At 44.5% G+C, this 19,575-nt stretch overlaps 1 protein-coding gene across 21 annotated transcripts in view; it reads right to left on the bottom strand.

Annotated features, from left to right (window-relative positions):
- Positions 1-12,575: 12,575 nt before the first annotated feature.
- BIN1 (bridging integrator 1) overlaps positions 12,576-19,575 on the bottom strand; it is a 92,646-nt gene continuing 85,646 nt past the window's right edge. For all 21 annotated transcript variants that reach the window (XM_039698517.1, XM_039698534.1, XM_039698552.1 and 18 more), the window contains one exon: positions 12,576-18,131. In XM_039698517.1, the coding sequence (XP_039554451.1) occupies positions 18,024-18,131 (108 nt within the window). In that variant the 3' untranslated portion in view covers positions 12,576-18,023. The remainder of the gene's footprint in view (positions 18,132-19,575) is intronic.

Here is a 19,575-nt window from a genome sequence, read left to right as displayed (position 1 = left end):
AGGGAAGCCTCCAGCTGGATGAGGAGAAGAAATAATGATTTAAAATCTAGCTACCCACCCTGGGCAGTACCAAAGCTCAGGGGAAGCCCTGATGCTGTCTAGAACAAGTGGAGACATTTGCTTCCCAAATCACCAAAGCTCCAAGGATATTTCAGGCCTTAAACCTGCCAGTTCACCAGGATGGGATGTTACCTCTGAGGCTGGGACAACCCTGAGTGAGGTAGGAGAAGCATAGAGACATACACATGTATACCTGTATGCTGTGCCACCCAGCAGGATGCCTGTGACAGGACACCTCCCTGCCCGGGCTCCTGAAATTCTCCCCTGCAACGCTGACAGAAAGACACTGTGAATAGCAGTGGGTGGATTTATGATTCATGTATGGACACATAAATGTATTTCTGAATCTCTTTGTACATCATGAGGGCTGCCTTGTTTCTGTCTGGGAGCCCCTGGACACATACACATGCTCTTAAGCACATGGGCCACAGGTTTCACATAAAAAGCACAGAGCATCCACACATCAGATATGTTGTCAGGGAAAAGGTACCAGTATAGCTTAGGTACCTTATGTCAGACTACACTGGAAATCCAGGAAAAACAGGGAAGATTATTAACATCAAACTGAACAATATTTTTTGTGAATAAAATGCCTAGGAGAAAATGTAATGTCCCATTTCCTTTATATTTATTTATACAGCTATGTCTAATTAGGTGGGTGCATAGGTTATATAGGTTAAATAGATTTGGCAGATAACAAATTGCACAGAAAAATAAACCAATTGAGTAGGCAGATTTTACATCATAGATCAGCTGCTTGAAGTTCCTCAAACCCATGAAATTCTGTCAGTCATCCCCAGGAGACAGGTCAGTGCTAAGAGCACAAATGAAAGAGTAACCAGCACACCACGAGGCTGTGTCTGTTCCAGATTTGTGTGCCACTGCTCCCTCTCAGCCAGATGATGTCAGGATGAAGAGCTGTCACTCAAAGGTGACACTTTCCTTTGGGACTAGGCAGTGCTAACGCTCAATGATGTGGCATTTTTTAGTGTTCCTTTCCAGTACTTCCCACAGAGGTTACACGCATTCTCTTTCTACCACGTACAGCAGAAATGTGTGTTTGGCATACATGGTCACTCGAAATGCAAAAAATAGAGAAAATAGAAATACCCTTCTCTTTCTACATAGCAGTGATTTAATATCTCCAGATGTGAGCCCAAATCAGTCTTGCCATAAAGCCACTTGAATTCCAGCACAGTGTGACTGGAGAAAGAGAGATGTTACCAAACAGGGACTTTTCCAGAGTGCCCTTAATTAAACCCAGCATGGCAGGACACAGACGTCTGCAGTTTGCATCTGTGGACTATTTTGTATGAAACTTCTGGGGATACAACTCCCTGTGTGTCAGCAAGAAAATGAAATAAGCAGAGGGAACAGTGCAAATCGCAGGGCAACACTGCCACCCTGAGCTGCTCCTGCGGAGCTGCAGGACAGCAAGGCAGCAAGACGTTCAGCTGCCTAAGGCAACAGGATCTTTGTGCTGCCTGGATTAGGCAAGAGCTCTCACAGCCATGAAGAAAGCTCTCAAACTGCTTTTGGCTTCAGCCAGACAAGTTACCAAAGCGGAATAGATGTATCTCATTCCTAAAGCCCAAGTAATATGTTAGCCAGGCATGGCACTCATGATAAAAGTCTGTCAGGTGTCAGCTGTGACACCAGTCCATCAGTCCAGATTCCCTGCAACAGAGCCATTGCTGAGCCTCCCAGCCTTCCTCACTGGGAGAAATGCTGCAGTTAAAAAAAACCAACAACATGGAGTGTTTGAAGGACAGGGACTTTGCTTGGCTTCATGATATAAAGTCCCATACCTGGACATTTATTTGCAAACTGTGGCAATGTTTCAACCCTGACTGTAGGATCTCCTGTCTCTCCCCACAGTGTACTATTCCTCTTCTGCCACGGCCACCCTTCGAGCATCCTTCCTTGCTCACAACCTGCCTCCTGCAACTTTCCAATGGCTGAGGGGTCGTGCTGCTCCCAGGGGACCTGGCCACCTCACAGGGACTCTTTTGCTTTCTCACAGGAGCTGAGCCACCTTGAAGGAAGAAATGTACCCTTTGCACAAGCACGCCAGTAACACACAGCAGTCCCCTGAAGTGTTAGTGGAGATACCCTGTCTGCAACACTCTGTGCAACACTCAGCACGCTGACTCTTTAACATTAGGCTGAATTTAGGAGAAAAAGGTATGCGGTTCTTTATACTGCACAGGTCAGTGCTATAAATCTGGCCTTTATAAGTGCCTGGTGTGATCAGTGCTTTCACAACCTTTCAGTGTGCTATAACCAGTCCTGTAGCTTTCACTCACCACAGGGTGTTGCAAATGAAGTACTTTGGTCCAGCAGCCCAGGAACTTTTACATCACGAAAATTTGCTTTGTCACAGAGTCCATTAAGGGGAAATGGTGCTGTGCTGCAAAGCAAGTCTTCTGTACCCCTGTAAAATCATATAAATCTACCAGTCTCACTGCTGGGAGGGACTGCAAACAGACTGAGGGAGTTCTGCAGTGAGCCAGGGCTATTAAGTACTATTGACTGAAATTTAAAAAACACAGGGAGTTGCTGGTTCTTTTAAAGACCATGTTAATAACTAAAACACACACACCCCAGCTCCTCATCAGAGAAGCTGGCCTTGTCTTCTATTTGCTGCTGAAAGATCTGCCCAGCTGCAATTATACTCTGCCCTTCTCCATCTGAGGGCTGAGCCACACTCCTGGGAGTGATCCAACCTCAGACAACAGAACTTTTTTTCATCTGAAGAGTGGGGGATAAAACTTGTCCCTATACTAAGAAAGAAGAAAAGACATAACAACTCTCACAGCTGTAGGGATTTATCCTAATTACAAAGCTCGTTTACCCAGTTCAGATGGGGCCTTTTATCCTTCTTCCATCCCACGAACTCTCACAGCTGTAGGGATTTATCCTAATTACAAAGCTCGTTTACCCAGTTCGATGGGGCCTGTTATCCTTCTTCCATCCAATCCCATGGATAAGGGACACCTACTAGAATACTTCCACCCAGAGCAGTGGACAACAAGAAAATTGACCAGGATTACATGAGGTGCAGTGTAAAGGGCCAAAAGATGCCCAAACTAACCTCACAGATGCTGCAAAATCAGGAGAAAAAATCATGGAGGAAGACAGAACTTTGAGGGGAAGATGTGAGTGACGTGGCAAGAATACTGAAAAAAAAAAAAATCTTTGCCAAACTCAAAACCATCAAAAGGCATGGGATGCTGTCAAGTGCAGGGACACGGACCAAAGAAAGATGTGAGTGACGTGGCAAGAATACTAAAAAAAAAAAATCTTTGCCAAACTCAAAACGATCAAAAGGCATGGGATGCTGTCAAGTGCAGGGACATGGACCAAAGACTGCTCAATTGATCCCCATTGAAATTGCAAGATTTCGTTTCCCTTCCCAAAAGGAAATGAAATTTCCTTTCGGCAAGGGAAACGAAATCTTGCAACGCTGCAAAGAAAGACTTACAAACGCTCTGGAAAGGAGATACCACCAAATGAAATGCGACTGAAAAAAACCCCAAAACCCAGAAAAATGGGACATTTAGTGACTACAAGAAAATCATCTGGAGGAAAGGAGGTGCAGTGCAAAGGACCAAAAGATGCTGAAACTAACCTTGCGGATGCTGCAAAAGCAAGGGAAAAAATAAAGGAGGAAGACACAACTTGGAGGGGAAGATGTGAGAGCCATGGCGTGGATATTGAAGGAAAAAAAAATTGGGATATTGAGTAACGACAAATAGATATGAGAGCCATGGCATGGATACTGAAGGGAAAAAAAAATTGGGATATTGAGTAACTACAAAAAATGGAGCAGGATTACATGAGGTGCAGTGCCAAGGACCAAAAGATGCCCAAACTAACCTCACAGACAGGATGCAACTAGCATGATTCCTGCTGGGTTTCCAGAGCCTCCATCCCACTCCAATTGTTTTCACCCTAAACTCAGAGCCAGGCTGCAACACTGCAGGGCTGAGGTCTTTGTGAGCTATTTCTGCTCAAAGTGCAATGTTTTCCTCAGTAAAAACAGCTGCATGGTGGCAGGATCATCACAAAAGCCCCAAATGCCACAGCTGGAAGTCCTGCAAGAGCTGTAAAGAAATTTTTTGCAAGCAAGGACTCACCTCTGTCAAAGCCAGTTCTTGAGCCAGTCAGGACCCTGGCTGTAGTGGGAAAGCAAGATCTGAATGTCATAAGGAAGAATTGAGTCTGGAAGAAGCCATTAGAGTAGAGCATTACTTGTTCTCATACCAAACAGTTGGTAACCCGTTGCCATATAGTCTTGAATTTGAAGAAGCAAAATCATACAGTCCTGTCCCTAGTAACTCTGAAAGACACTTTGTCTCTTGTGCAATGGCTGTTATAAGAGAGACATGTTCCTTCCAGGCTGTCCCAAAAGGAAAATCAACCCCTAGGAGACATCTCATGCTAGCCTACCATGATACTGGACTCTTGGGACAACAGTTCTTGAGAAAACATGAATAATATTACTTCTGGAGATGAGAAGTAGTCCATCTCATTCCATAGGAAGCCAAATATGTCAGTGATTTCTGAGAGAAACTGGATACAGTTCAGAGACTAAACAGGAAGTAAGGTGAGAGACCTATAAACCAGCCTCAGCTGCTGTGCTCTTAAGAGCCTGGACCTCTATGATCTCCTGCGATTATGCAGGAAGTCTAGGGCAGGGCAAGAAGCAAAGCCAGCCCTCCTGAAGCCCTTTGCAGCTGAGATTTCTTTCCTGACCCACTTACCCTTATTTAGAGATGATCTTCAATGTTCTAGAGGCAATAGTTTATCAATGGCAAGGACACCAAATTATACATTTATCTTGTTTACTCTACCTTGGCATTGGGTATTTCTGTGTCTGCCAGCTCTCTGTGACATGTGACCAACATTCTTGAAAGTGGGATTTCTCACAAGTGTCTTGGCACCTCTGACAGCAAAACACCCATGATTTCAGTAGGATGTAGGCATGGAGGCTTCTCAGTCAGTCCCCACAAGTATTTATCTGAATCCTCCAGCACCTAAACACTGTAGAAAATTCAGCCCAAACATCACACTGTAGCCTCCCACTAGGAAGACTGAATAGTTGCATAATTGACATGAAAACCCAGCAGCCTCCATGCAATTTCCCAGCTGACAGCTGCTTCCACTACAGCAGTGCCTACGTTTGTGTGAGCATCAAAGGGGGACGGCTCTTGTACATCATCACATTTGGCCAGAAGATAACTTAAGCAGATGACAGATAACAGAAGATGATTTCAAAGAACAACACAAATCACCCTTTTCCCCCTCATTTTCTTTGCTTATTTCTTTTTTTTTCCATTCAAGCAACTGCCTAGTGACTACCTCTCACCTGAAGAGACGGGTGAAGCAGAGGTGCTTTAGGAGTGCTGCTGCTGTGAGACATTCCATGTGTCACAAAGGCTTGGTCTGGCTGCCTGTCCTGCAGAGAAAGGCCACTGAAACATTGCTCTCTTTGTTGTGCCAATGTGTCCCTTCACCTTTAGCCATGGAAAGCCCAATTTTGTTTCCTGCAACTCAAGATCTTTCTGCTCAGCAAGCGTGATGGTTGGCACCATCCCTTAGCACAAAACCAGCCCCTCAGTTTTAAAAACTAAGCTGGGTCTGGTCCTTCCTGGAAGGCTGTCATGGTTTGTTGGAGCATCCATGTCCCTAAGATGCAAAAACTGCTTGGATGAACATTACTGTGCACAGGGAGGGGAGATGCAGGAATGGCTTCAGTGCTGTGCACACATACTCTGTTACACACACAGAGGCTGCAGCTCAGTTGCCACAAACTCTCCAAAGAATGGTGCAGCCACAACAGCAAACACCTTAGGAGGTTAGGTCTTCTTCAAGCTACATTTAATTCCTTCACTTTTAAACCTACACATTAATAAAGAGGGAGTATTGGAAGAACCATTCATCTCCCAGTGCAAGTGTTTCAAGAGAGCATAAATGAGGCCTTGCAGGAGTTAAAGAGTACCAGAACAGCAGAAAGTTCAAGTGGAAATGAAAAAAAGTCATTACAGATTAAACCGGCTGTGTAAAACCCCCAAAGCTTAGAATTAAAAGCTTTTAAAAAGCTTTGCATGGACTCACTGACTCATCAAAATTTAAAGGCAGAATTATTCCAAAGGAGATGCTAACAGACTTTTAACTCAATGATGGAAAAGAAGTGGAGCAGAAAAGGATTTTTAAAAATAAAGGGAAAAAAAAACCTTTAAAGCCCTGATAGACTTGAGCTGGTCAAGCTCTGATAGCAGCACTGCTGACTGGCTGCAAATCCCATCTTCATAGTGGAGCATGAGGCAAATGCACAACTGGGAACTGCATGGGAAGCTGCTGCAAAAAGCTGGAGCACACTGGATCCCTCACACTGCCTTCTTGCAAGCAGCTCACCTCTCCAGAGCTCACAGCCACAATGCCCGAGGCAGAGGTTCCAGAAGGTCTTTAATGCAAAGGAGTTCATGCTGCATCCTGTGCTGCATCCAGCAGTCACAGCACCAGGACTGCTGCTGGTTGTGACTCTGAACATTGCTCTCAGCAATTTCCCCTGTCCTTTCTTGCTCTTTAGCCTAATAACTGTAAGGAGTGTTGCACTTCTGGCCTGGATACATATTTCTTGAGATTCAGAAACAGAGCTCAGAGAGAAACAGAGGTACAGACAACCCAACTTTAACACCTGAGAAAGCTCCACAGGAAATTTTCTTTTGGGCATCTGGATTCCTATTGAAAAACTTGGGATTTAACTCTTTCTTTTTCAGGATGTGTTAAGAAGATCGCAGCAATTTCACTTTCTTTCCCCTTGAGTTTCTTAACACACATTAAAATCTACAGGATTCCCTCCTGCTGCTGGAGATAAAAATGGCACAAGCCAAGGGCTCTGCTTGGGAGTGCTCCATATCTAAGCTAAGCAAAGCTGGTCAACAGCTCCATCACCTTACATAAAAAAAAAAAGAAAAAAAGAAAAAGCTTAATTAAGAAAATTGTAAAATTTGTAGAATATTTGTAGTATGAATATTATGTTCTAATGTTTTGATTTTCTACTTTTCAGTTCCACAATAGCAGTGTTTAATTAAAATCAGGAAATAGATGTCTATAATAAAAATTGAAACAGGAAAATACAGAAAATAGGAGTTTGGCAGACTGGTATTACACATCAGCTCACTGAAACTCAGATTTAACTTTTAATCTCAATTTGCTTTTAAGGCAAATTTGAAAGTCTCAGGCTAGCCCAGAAATAGGAAATCAAACTTTTGTTTTAATTCCAATCCACATTCATTCCTTCATCACCCCGAACTTATTGTATCAGAACAATAAGGGCAGAGGAAGACCCCATACCTGGCTTTTGCCCAAATTTCCAGCACTAATAGACAGCTCTTGAGAAAGCTGCAATTTCTACAAAGGGACTAGGAAAATAGACACAGAGCTCTCTGAGTCTGCTGCTATGGCACCATCATGTCATCCAGGTCCTTTAAATTGCACCTAACCCTGCTGCAGATCCCACAAGAAGCCTACATGAGAAAATACTGCTTATAAAGAGCTTTAGTGTCAAAATTAATCACAATCAAGAAGGCCACACTTGGAAGGAGGAAGTCAAAAACATAGTCTAATTTCAGGCAGAGAAGACTTTCCTGGCTGTCTCACACGCTCATCAGGAAGCCATTTGTTTATTCATTATTATTATTATTGATGATAAATGAAGTGTGCGGTAAACCCAAGGCCGGAAGGAGCTTTGCAGCTGGAATAAGATGCTCCTCAGATGGCTGCTCTGGGGAGACTGAAATGTTTTTGCAGAGCTAATTGCCTCATAAATTGGTTTTATTCTCCTGGCTGAGGCTAATGTCTTCTTTTAAAGTTAATAAAAAGAACTCAATTTGCTGATTGTTCTGGACTGGTACTAGCAAAAAGAGCTGCTCAGGGACTCTGGAAGGGCCCAGACAATTCCTCAAAGCCATTGCAGCTTGGATGCTAAGTGGTGACAAGCAAGGTGTTCCCTGTCTGCTATTTAATCTGCTTTCCAGTGATGCTGTCACAGTGTGTGCCTTGGGTATCCCCAAAAACGTTTGAGGGGGAGAGATTATAACTGACAGCCTCCTGTAGCAGACTCCAGGGCTCGGGGAGTGAGAGAACAGAGCAGGTGTTTGTGCCAAAGAGTGTGTTATCAGCAGGCACGATGTGAGCTCAGCTCCCAGCAGCGCTCCAGCGCACAGCAGCCCCAGGCAGCCTGGAGCAGCCTCCTCACAGCACACATCCCATGGCTCAGGGCCACCAGCCCACAAACCCGCCACTTCCAAGTGCACCCCTCTGCAGATAAAAGTCTGAGCAGCTCTGCAGAGGTTTGTCAAATGGGGGCTGCAGAGTTACACCTAAAGCTGGTGCACACTGACAAGCCCCATCACGGGCAGCTGCTGTGTCCTGCCCCACCACCCCAGTGCATGTGGAACTGCACCAGCAGGAACATTCTGACCCTGGTCAGGTAAGAAATGAGCTATTCCCAGCTGCTGATCCTTACCTACCCCAATATCCAGAGTGAAGTGTGAGCCCCTCACAACACAGACTCCCTGCCTTTCCAGTCAGGAATTAAGTCCCTATCCATGACCATGCCATGTGCAGTGCCTGGGTGCTGCATGCGATCATTGCAGACACACCAGCTGCAGCCACCACACCTACAGGACCTCTTTGATAACCTGAGATAACTGAGGAGGTCACAAACCTACAGCTTCTTACATGGACACAAATTTCTCAGGAGTTAAGCAGGGACTGACTGGAAAACTTCAGCTGAAAACTTGAGCGGATATCCAAGGAGGCTGCTTAAAGCTTGGTGCCCCTCAGCCCCTCATGCATTGAAAGGATCAAATCCTCTGCTAGTGCTGAGCACAGGGAATTCAGCTCTGATGCTGAGCTTAATTAAATAGAAATATGAAGTAAGAAAGAAGGGCTAATTAGATAGAAATGCAGTTAGAGGATGTGAATGCTGATTAACCTAATAATAGACAATAATGCTGTTAAAGGGAGTTAAATGGATTGCTTAATGGATGGAATGATCTATAGTCTATAATATATAAAGTACTTGACAGTAAACATTTAATTACCTCTTCAGTTGCATTTTTCTCTACTGTGTGGTGAAAAAGTGCTTCATAAAAGAGTTATTGGATGGGAGTAATTTACAGTCCTGCAAAAACATCTGTATGGTATGGGAAGAGTAACAATTTGTCAGAGCCACAGCAGAAAGCCTGAGACACAGTGAGCAATGCTGGAGCTGCCAGATAGGGCAGAGCAAGGCAAATTAAATACCTGTACTCCTGTTATGGTACATCACTGCCTCTGTGGGCCAAGAGGCACAGCCTTCCCTGATGTGCCTCCCAGAGGGAGGGCTTAGGAAGCAGAAGATGGACATGACACTTCACAGGATGGCTCCAGGTGAAACTTGCTGAGGATTTAGGAAGGTGACCACTTGTGACAGAGGAGCAAAGCCAGCTTCTGCTGTGCATTATGGGGAAAGTTCTTAGAGGGCTGGAAGCATGTCTGGTTAATGTGACCATCAAGTGCAATGCCAAGGCCCAGCCACTAAAATACTGTAACTTCTCCCAGCTCAGATGAGCTTTTTTCAGTTTGAGCTTTTCTCAGATTTCCCCAGGGGAGCCAGCCAGAAGTCTGGCATACAGAAGGTGTTTTTCAGACCTTTGGGATGTTTTGTACTGAGACAGGGAGCTCATGGATGTCACGAGTGCCTCCGTGTGGCCAGCTCACTCCTAAAGCAGCATCGCCCTCAACAGCAAACACAGCACTTTCTGCAAAATCAATAGTCAGGTCTCTCCTGGAGGCCTCTAATAGAGATGTACAGAGGCAATCCTGAACATTAGAGAGGGGAAGTCGCTCCAGGAGGCTCTCACAGGTCTCTGAATTGGAAAGAGGAGAAATTAAAGTCTGTGGCACAGGGGTTTCTGTACATTCCTCACTTCTGCTGTAATAGGTATCATTGTGAACATCACAGAACATGCCCTAAAGGGGTCCATGATCATGTCCCTTTGGGACAAGGGACAAGGCTTGCACTCCTACTGGCAACACAGCAGCAGTCTCAGTCCCATCACATTCATTTCACACCCTGGGCTGTATCATGTTGCTCAAATTATGAAAATGTGTGCAATTTAATTTCTATACCTTGCACTCCTGCTAGAGCTTTTCTTTCTCCTATCTTATTGCTAAGCAGCTGGGACAGAGGCAATCCCTTGCACTCAGCCCTGTCCCTGGCAGGGTCACTACTGGAGTGGATTCTTCCTCATCACTTGGATTTCAAAAAGCAGCCTTGCTTTCATGTCCTCGTTACAGCACGGCTCTGTCATCTCCAGTGCCTGATGCAGCACAGGTGGCACCTGAATTTCTAAATATTAATTCATGAGGAAGTGCTGAGACAAGCAGAGTACATGTGAAGAAGTCAGCCTCAGCAAGAGGGAGCACAAGCAGGACGAGAGGTAACACCAGCACCAGGAAAAGGAAAGCTGATATTAGGCTAGGGCTGTGCTGGAGTTGCCTACCTAACGTTGATAACTAACAAGTTCCCTTACAGATCTATTCCCCCAACATCTGAAAAAAACAATCTCACCCAAAACCTCTCAGCAGTACATCAGAACAGCTCACAGACTGCCCATTGCTCCTGGCAGGGAGCTATGCCTCACCCAGTGGGAAGCGATGCCTGTTCCATTACCTGCACCACAGGGCCAAGGAGAGCAGCCTGGCCATTAACTGCCCATGATGAGCTAATTAATCATGGGCACTTGCTGAATGCCTGTTCCCACACCATTATTAATGGCTCTGTGGATTGGGCTGCACAGCAGAGGCTCCTCCACGTGCTGAAGCAGCAGTTCTGCTCTGCAAAGGGCACCAGCTTCACCCAGCCAGCAAACAGGAGAAATTGCTGAGTGCTGCCCCAAACTTCCATCTCCTTCTCCTCACTCTTGTGGACTGACTCCTAGCTTCCCACTGGGGCTCAAGCTTCCTGTCACAGGGTCTTCCCAGGTGGCACATGCTCCTACTGAAGGACAGCCCTGGCACCAACTTGTCCCTTCATGTGGGCATGTCATGAGGTGACTGACACCAGTCACTGCCAGTCCATTGCAGAACAGAATGCCCTGGCTTCCACCTTGACACTCCCAGACACTCCAGCCTCACCTGGTGCCACATGTGTCTCCTATGTGTTAGAGGCTTCCTTCTTCAGCTGTGGTGCCAGCGGGAAGCTTCCCTCAGTGTCATGAGATCCACTGAGGTTGGACCAGGGCCCCTTGACTCTGATTCTGCTCCAGATGTGCTGCTGGGGCTTATGTGGCCACAGCCTGCACACAGCCAATGACACCAACTGCTGCTTGTTTGGAGCAACAAAACATCACTGGGAATGAATTATGCAGGTGAGCAGAGACTCTGACAATGAATTATTCACTCTCCCACTCATCCATCTTCTCCCCTCCCATTTCCTTGCTATTTCTAGGTGATGGCAATGAAACTGTGAGGCAGGACAAGCAGAAGGCAAGAACAGAGCCTCTGGGTCTTGCTCCTGCCCTGTGAGCTTCTACCTGCAGCAGAGCTGGCCCAGCTCAGCCTCACAGGAGCCACCACACCAAGGCAGAGCCTGAGTCACCAACTGCAGTGATAGCTCCAGGGTCACAGCCTGCCTCTTGCTCTCCCTCTGCCACAAGATGTGACTCAGGTCCATCCCAATGCCAGAGGCAAGAGGCTAAAAGGCACTAAACCCTCCAGGCTGGCTGGAAGCAAAGGAATGGTGCAAGAACAGCCTAGACAGCTCCCTGATCTGGCTCTGGGGCTTGTGGGGTTGCTTCCCAAAGCAGTGGACTCTGGCAGTCCATCCATCAAAGTGCTAGCTGGCACCAATTTACAGCTGGGCCAAGCCTGTCTGGAATCAGGCAGGGAGGGAGTGGCCCCAAAACCAGTCAGCTATGAACTGTGACTCCCTCTAATCTTGTCCCTCAATCCCTGCGGCTGATGGGCACAAACACAACACCCCCTTTCTACCTGCAAAGGATGTGTCCCATTTAAAGAGCAGAACCCAAAGCCAGCCTGGGAACTGAGCTCACACAGGTGTGGCAGGAGGCCAGAGGGAGCTGAGAAAAGATTGGCCAAGTGGCAGAGTGCCCTTGCAATGTCATAGTCCCACCAACAGACCTGCCTTAGATGATGAAGGTCACATCACTTTGGGGTTAGCAGCTAACAAAAATATCTCAAATCCTTCCTTACACTACATTCATTTGGCATGACAATCAACTGGAACAGAGATGGCTGCTACAAGAGCTTACCCTGCTGTAGTAAGGACCAGCATCACCTTCTCCATCCCATGTGATTGTAAGAACTCCCAATGTTAAAGGTGCCTGGACACAAACATCTATGAAGCTACTCACCTCTGTGGGGAGAAATGTCCTGAATTGTTTCAGCTTCTTAATATAAAGGTAGGAAAAAAATAGAGAGAGAAAACTGACACAAGATTTAGGATGACACAAATTATATTTCTGAACATCACCAAGAAACAAGATGGGACAAATTCATCTAGTACTTGTGGAACTGGGTATCACAGCTCTAAATACAATGGGAATTGTTCAGCTTTGATTAAACAAAAACAAAAATTAATTAAAAAACCACTCAACCCCCAAACATGTTTCAGGTCATTGTGATTAAACTCAGAGACTGAATTAACAGAAGGAAAAGAGATTGCTAATACACTGCCAAAGTCGTTCCCACTTAATTCAGCTAAAGAGAAGCAATAAGCCCAGGACTGCATCTGGCAAGTTTCAAGTAGGGACCTTCTACAAGAAATGCAGACTAGGGTCACAATAGCAGAATAAGCTGCAAAAGGAGGTGAAGGAATTATAGCCATAGGACACATCAAAGTACAAGCTTATACAGACCAGTCTTCAAAGCTGCAGTTTCTCCATTTAGTTTCATAAGCAAAATTTCCAAAAGAGCCTTTTATTCTTAGCCCCCATATGTGAACTAAACCCGATGGTTTGTGAGGGCTGGTGACACAATCCAGCTCTGGGCACCACCCAGGACTCCTTTCCATCAGGAGTTATGCAAAAAGGTGTGAACCAGAGCATGCAAGCAGAGAGGTGTCTGCACCAGCACCAGGTGAGACAGTACCTGTGTGGCAAGGAGTAGCTTCCCTTTGGTGGCCCAGAGAAGAAAAGCTGTTGCTTGTTTACCTGATATCAGCACTATCACGCTGCATTGTGTAGGATTTGCTGATGGACATGTTTGTGCATCTTCTGGCTTTGCACTTTTTGGCTGGTAGAACGTGCCCAATGCTGCCATCATCCTCAAAGAGCATGGGAGAGGCTGGGAAGTGAGAGGAGCTGGAGAATAGGGCCGGTGCTGAAATCAGAGGCGACTGTGTTGGATGCACACAGGCCTTGTCTGTGGGAGATCCATAGGTCTTCCTAGAAAGGGCTGAGAGACACCTCTGCCTCCTTCAGACAAGGACATTCACTCTTTTGATGCACTGACTGCACAGAATCCAAAATATCTGTGGCAGAGCATTACATCTGTCTGGCACAGAGCAGGAAACAGGATGCTCTGAACCCAGTGCCACTGGCAGGCAAGGAGCACCTGTTATCAGATTGAACATACACATCTTGGCCATTCCTATTTTGTTCTCAGCCCTATAGAGTTTCTCCCTGGAACTAAGACGTGAGGGAGTCAGGGTATCAACCCAACCTGACAAAGATAATGAATCATCCCTCTATCCTCCTCCATCTCCTTAGCCTTGGGCCTTTTCCCTCCAAGAGGCTACTGCAAAACCTAATTGAACTGGCATCCCAGTTCCAGATAGAATTTGGAGTCCTGACTCCTGCTCCAAGTCCCCTTTGACATAGGGCTGTCTGCCTTGGCCGCAGTCTGAGGATAGTGGGACAGGAGAGGGTTCTGCAACAGTGAACAAAGCTTCAAGGATTGTGGCACAATTCACACAAAGCACTACCACCTTTGAGCAGCTGGAAATGAACCCGCACAACCCCATTTACTGCATCACCTCAACAGCTAAGCAAAACAAAGGTGATAAAAGCAGACAGCTGAGGAATTCCCATGGAAAACAGCAGAGAGTATGGGGGAAACCCACCTGGAACACCACACTCTTCTTCCCCCTGGGACCTTTCCTTAATTCTATCAAATAGATATATTACTGACACTGCTAAGATAGAAAAAGGGGTAAGAAACAATACCTTATTTCTTTCTCATCAATTGGGTACATATTAATTCCCACACTTCATACTAGGATTAGGCTCAAACTGGAGTAGTACCATAAATCTGTAACCAAACTGAAGACAACAGAGCAAGAATGTCTTTCTAAGTCCAGCTACAAAACCAGTCAATGGCACGGGATGAGAGATGCTTTTATTTTTCACCCAGAACAGTCAAGTGGGAGATTATTAAATGGGGAAAACAGCAGCTTTGATGGGCCAGATACCAAGTAATCCCTGAAATGTGTCCAGTGTATCTGTCAGTGGAGCAGAACTGGGCTTCTTTGGGTTCTCTTCAGTGGATAATGTATTTGCAAAAAAATGCAGTTTAGAGTTAACTGAAACCAGTCATCAGATTAAGAAAAAAGGCAAAGGCAAAAAGACTATTAACATTAAAACATTTTCTTTCAGCATTTTCAAAACAGAAGGTTTCACATTTTTGCTTCAAAGCAACCTGTTACAGCCCAAGACGTAACATTGTTAAAATGCAAGCCTAGAAATTAATGTTTCATTTTGGTATGAAAGGATTTGTTTGTTTCAATTTTTCCCTTTTTCATTCCACTGAGAAAATAGAAAAAAAATTGTCTCAGGTCACCCTTACATTTTTTCTCAGATTTTCAGTTCAGCCTGCAAACTGAAAAACCAGAAGGGCACAGCCTGCTTGGGAGTTTACTGTCCCTCTTTCTATTTGAATCAGATCTAAACCGAAGGAAAGGGGAAGTTCATTTCCAGGTAATACCAACCAGAATCAAGGTATTTAGGAGATGTAAAAACACTGAAAATGGGAAGAGCCATGGCTGTTTACAAGGGGCTGAACAATCCAGGAGACAGATCTCCTGGCTCTGAAGAACACTGCCATCTACAAGTTTCCTGCTCTGCCATCCTACTTTCACATAAGGCAATTTATAAACTGTGGGTCTGATCCTGCATTTTCAGAACCTGACTGAGATGTGCTGACACCACTTATCTGTGAGCAATGCAAGATCCAGGTAACCCACCCTAACCTGCTCTAAAAGCCAGGGGGCTTGGGGGTTTTGGGGGAAGCAAATGGAGAGAGACACAACACTCTCCCCGCCACCAGCAACACTGGAGCATCGCTCACGTGACCTGAAAACAACATCCCTTTTTTGCAAAGTGCTACCACTTCTGCAGGGACAATACAGTACTGGATAGTTGCTCTGCAAGCTCAATAAAATCAAAAGGCCTTACAAGGATCTTTGTTGGGACAGTCATCTGGTTCAAGCACAGCAGAGGACAACAACGGCAAAAAAAACCCCACAATAAATTAGGTATCAGCACAGCTTTCTAAATGGTCTAGAACAGTTACTACAAGACAAAAAATCACAGCTCTGGTAACTTAGAATCTTGTTCTTTTTTTAAAAAAAACAAAGCTATTATCCACAGGTTTTGCATAAAAATAAACATTTTAAGCTGACAGCATTATGTTAATTGGATCAACCCGCTTTTTTATATATATATATTTCTATATATATTTAAATGTATATTTTTATATGAATAATCTTTAAAGGAGTAATGGGAGTCACAAATGCATAAAAATAGATACTTTGAAAAACAAAAAAGAGTAATAATAAAGACAACCCTGATGAAAAAGGAAAAAAAAGTCAAACAGGGCAGTATTCTAAAGCAACAGCTCACCATACCATAATTTGTGGAGTCCAGTCCTTCTGTATTGTGAGCAGTTACTCCTAAATACTATTGGGGTTTCTAACAGTGATGCAAAACAAATTCCTGCACATTTTTTCTTTTAAAAAGGAGAAGGGATTTGGATATATAGGACAGATTTAATGCCTGTTACATTGCTGTAAATAACTAGCATGGATCATCTCCCAGGCTGAAAGCAGGAGGAACTCCAACAATGCTTGCATCTATAAGAATATATTTTCTAATCAAAATCAGATCTGTTCCTCCAAACTAAGTTGGTTTGTTTTTGTTTTTTTTAAACACAATTTCTGCCCTACAATGTTTTTCTGCTGTTCTACATATAATCCAAAGAGACTGGGAAAGGTGAGATTTTCAGTACTCTGTCAGCATTTTGTGCAGCTTTGACAAAAGCCAACTCCTACCAGTTTGGAAGATTATTTCAGAGTGATCCTGAGCATGGCATAACCTCACTGTTAAAAATCCCTTCAGGGCAAAACAATCATGGGGGAGGAGGGGAAGCTGTAAAAAATTAAAATAGTCTGACTTGCTTGCCAGCTGCATCAGTATTCAAGTAAAGTTTATAAAGTACCTTTGTGGGACTTTAGAGTCTTGGAGAGCCAGACCGGCTTATATTAACAAGTGTAATATGCACTTAGAATATGCCTTGTCATCTGCTTGTCTAAACTAAAAATAAAAACAAAAACAATTCAAAACAAACAGAAGCAAAGGAAAGGTAAAGGAAAGGACTCAGCATCAGTATTAGACTGCAGTGTCTTCTTGACACTGACACTTTGATATTCTTGCCTTCCTTTCTAATGCATTACAATAGCATGAAGTCACACAGCCATTTTAAACGAGCATTTCAAGAGTCCAGTTTTCATAGAGGTTAACTTGATCATCAGCACAGCACTGAGAAAGCTGATCTAACAATATTTCACTTATAGAACTCTTCAAAGGAAAATAAGAAATACAATTCCACAAAAAACAACGCCAATGAAAAGCACAGAAAGTAATTTGTTTTTTATCAGTGTTTTCTCTTTGATATTCTTACAGAAAAAAAATTCTTCCCTTATCTCTGTCTTTAAAAGCAAATTTTCTAACCAGTAGATTTTACAGCTATTTTCCATCTACATGAACCTAAATTTTCTGAAACCACCAATAGGTTTGGGGTTTTTTTGGGGGGTAGGGGATGGAGATGCGTGTACTGGAGGATTCCCTCGCCTAAATTTCAGACATCCAAACAGCATCTGTTTGTTTTGTCTTGTTTCTCCTCTTGAATTTGTCCATTCCCCTTAGGATTTCAAAGGCCAACACTACTGTGAGAATTTAGATCTCCACATTTGAAATTACTTTGGACTGAGCACAGCTTCACGCATTTCACCTTCTTGATGCCCTTTCCATGTAGTTTCTTCTACCTTTACATGTATAAAATCACAGTTTATGTAACATTGTTTTAAAGGAAGAAAATAAAATACACACACACACACATACATTGTAGTGGTTGAACACTATACACTAAATCTTTTTTTTCAACAGCATAACAGAAAGTTTGGCCTACTGTAGGTTGAAGATGTAGGGAAGGCAGAATTTTTATGGTTGCCATGCAAGCCACCTTCAAGACAAAACAGAGTAACCCACCCAAGAGCAAATGCAGCTTCTACTTTCAAGCCGTTTGACAAATACTGCCTTTCCAGGAACCAGACTGACATCTGACAATTCAGTCAATGCAGTACTTGGAGAACCTCACTCAGTTGCTTCTGCATCAGTCCTTTGAATCCAAATACTGTTTAAACCAAAGGGGAAGAGGGTATCTGAATTGCCTTAATATTATTAATATGTATATATTTCAATAACACTTTGAATTTCAATTAACTTCTGAAACCTTGCCCTTTGAGAAGAACACACCCTTTAAGTTGACTTTTTTTTCAGGCTTCTATTCCTTCATAATTCTCTCTTCATTTCTTTTCGTTGTTCTTTTTCAGTTATCTACCAGAAAACTTGCTTTCTTCCAGCAGAAATGCAGCTGGTGGGCTTGGACTTTCACTGCACCCGTTCGGTGAAATTCTCAGGGAAAACCCCTCGGCATTGGTCAAGTTCCTTATGCTGGATCCAGTCAGACTCCTTCACACCCATCAGCCATCCTTCGTCCTGGAGGAGAAGACAGAGATCAGATGCTAAGGGACAGATGTGAGCAGGGATTTTTCTTACACGGTGCAGGCCAAGGAGGTGTCAAGACATTACCAAAGCCATGCTCTTATTTGGCTTGGAGACAATCCAGGAGGAGTATAGGGGAGAAGGAAAAAATGCTTTTGTTTCCTTTTAAACAGAGAAAAGCCTACATCCCACCAGAGTTCATACCAAAGCTCTCACCCGACCCAGACTGTGCAGACACAGTAAAAAATAATCAAGTGTAACAGAAACATGTCATAATTTACAACCACTGAAACAGGAGAAATTCTGCCAAAGAGACTCCAGAGCTACAGGATGGGAATCATCTATCTCACCCTTCACAATGCAAACATGAGAGGTCTAGGATTCTCCATAGCCATAAAAGAGACAGGCACCTCCGGTGTGTAATTCACCCTGTTCATCTCAGGCACAAGTCTTTGGAAAGGATGAATCAGCCCCAAGAGGTGCTCATCCCTGCTCCAGTCAGAGCAGCCAGATGATTGGCATTTTAGAGGTGGTACTGGCAAAATGAGTCTTGCTATGCTGAAATCCTGATCTATAGGAATTGGGAGCTGAGGAACCCAACCCACCTTCCCAAAACTCAGCAGTCCATTTGGTTTGATGCAAGGTGAGGTTAGCAAAACTCCCAAATTTTGGCTACATGTGATTTAGGACTCTCAATAAGGTCTTCCCTATCCTCCAACATCTATAAACACAGATGAATTTTCACTCAGGCAAAAGGAACCCTGCTTGGTAGAACCTGCTCATGAGCAGAACCAGACTTCCCACCCTCTGCCTGCAGGCTGTCTGGCATTGAGATTTCTGCTCATCCTAGGCACATGAGGGAGATACTCAAGATTTTCAAGGTGGGAGGGCTGCACTGAGCTTGCAGCTCAGTGTACAACCACTCTACTCTCTGCGTGCCTTGGAGCTGCCACAATGGAAGCTCCCTTCCATGCACACACCCACTCACTTGCAGTGGGGCAGCCCATGGGTTTAGAGTGCAGCATGCAGCATGAGAGCTGCACAGCTCCCAGAGCCTGCAGGCTCACTTAGCCCTGGCTGCTGCCTTAGATTGGAACATTCAGGAGATGTCATGGGAATGAGATAAGATGGGAGCCCATCTGCAGCAGCCAGCTGCAGGGGCTGTGGAAGGATTGACATGCCATAAATCTGGAAGACAAACAATGAGGCAGAAGACGCTGGGCCCAAGTGTCTAGAAGGCAGCTTCCAGCTCACAGCACGTCAGGCACAAAAGCTCATCCATTTGCACATAGTGCTGTGCCATAGAGCACACATGCATCACTCCCACCACATCCTGCTACGAAAGGTCTCCTTGGCTGTAGGGATTAGACATGAGGATCCAGATAGGGCCTTAACAATTTTAAACCACATCATTCGAAGTGCCAGCTTAGAAGTGCTG

This window comes from Passer montanus, unplaced genomic scaffold (genome assembly GCF_014805655.1).
Source record: "Passer montanus isolate IOZ18808 unplaced genomic scaffold, ASM1480565v1 scaffold1, whole genome shotgun sequence".
Classification (NCBI taxonomy): Eukaryota; Metazoa; Chordata; class Aves; order Passeriformes; family Passeridae; genus Passer; species Passer montanus.
This window is presented reverse-complemented; position numbering and strand designations above follow the sequence as displayed.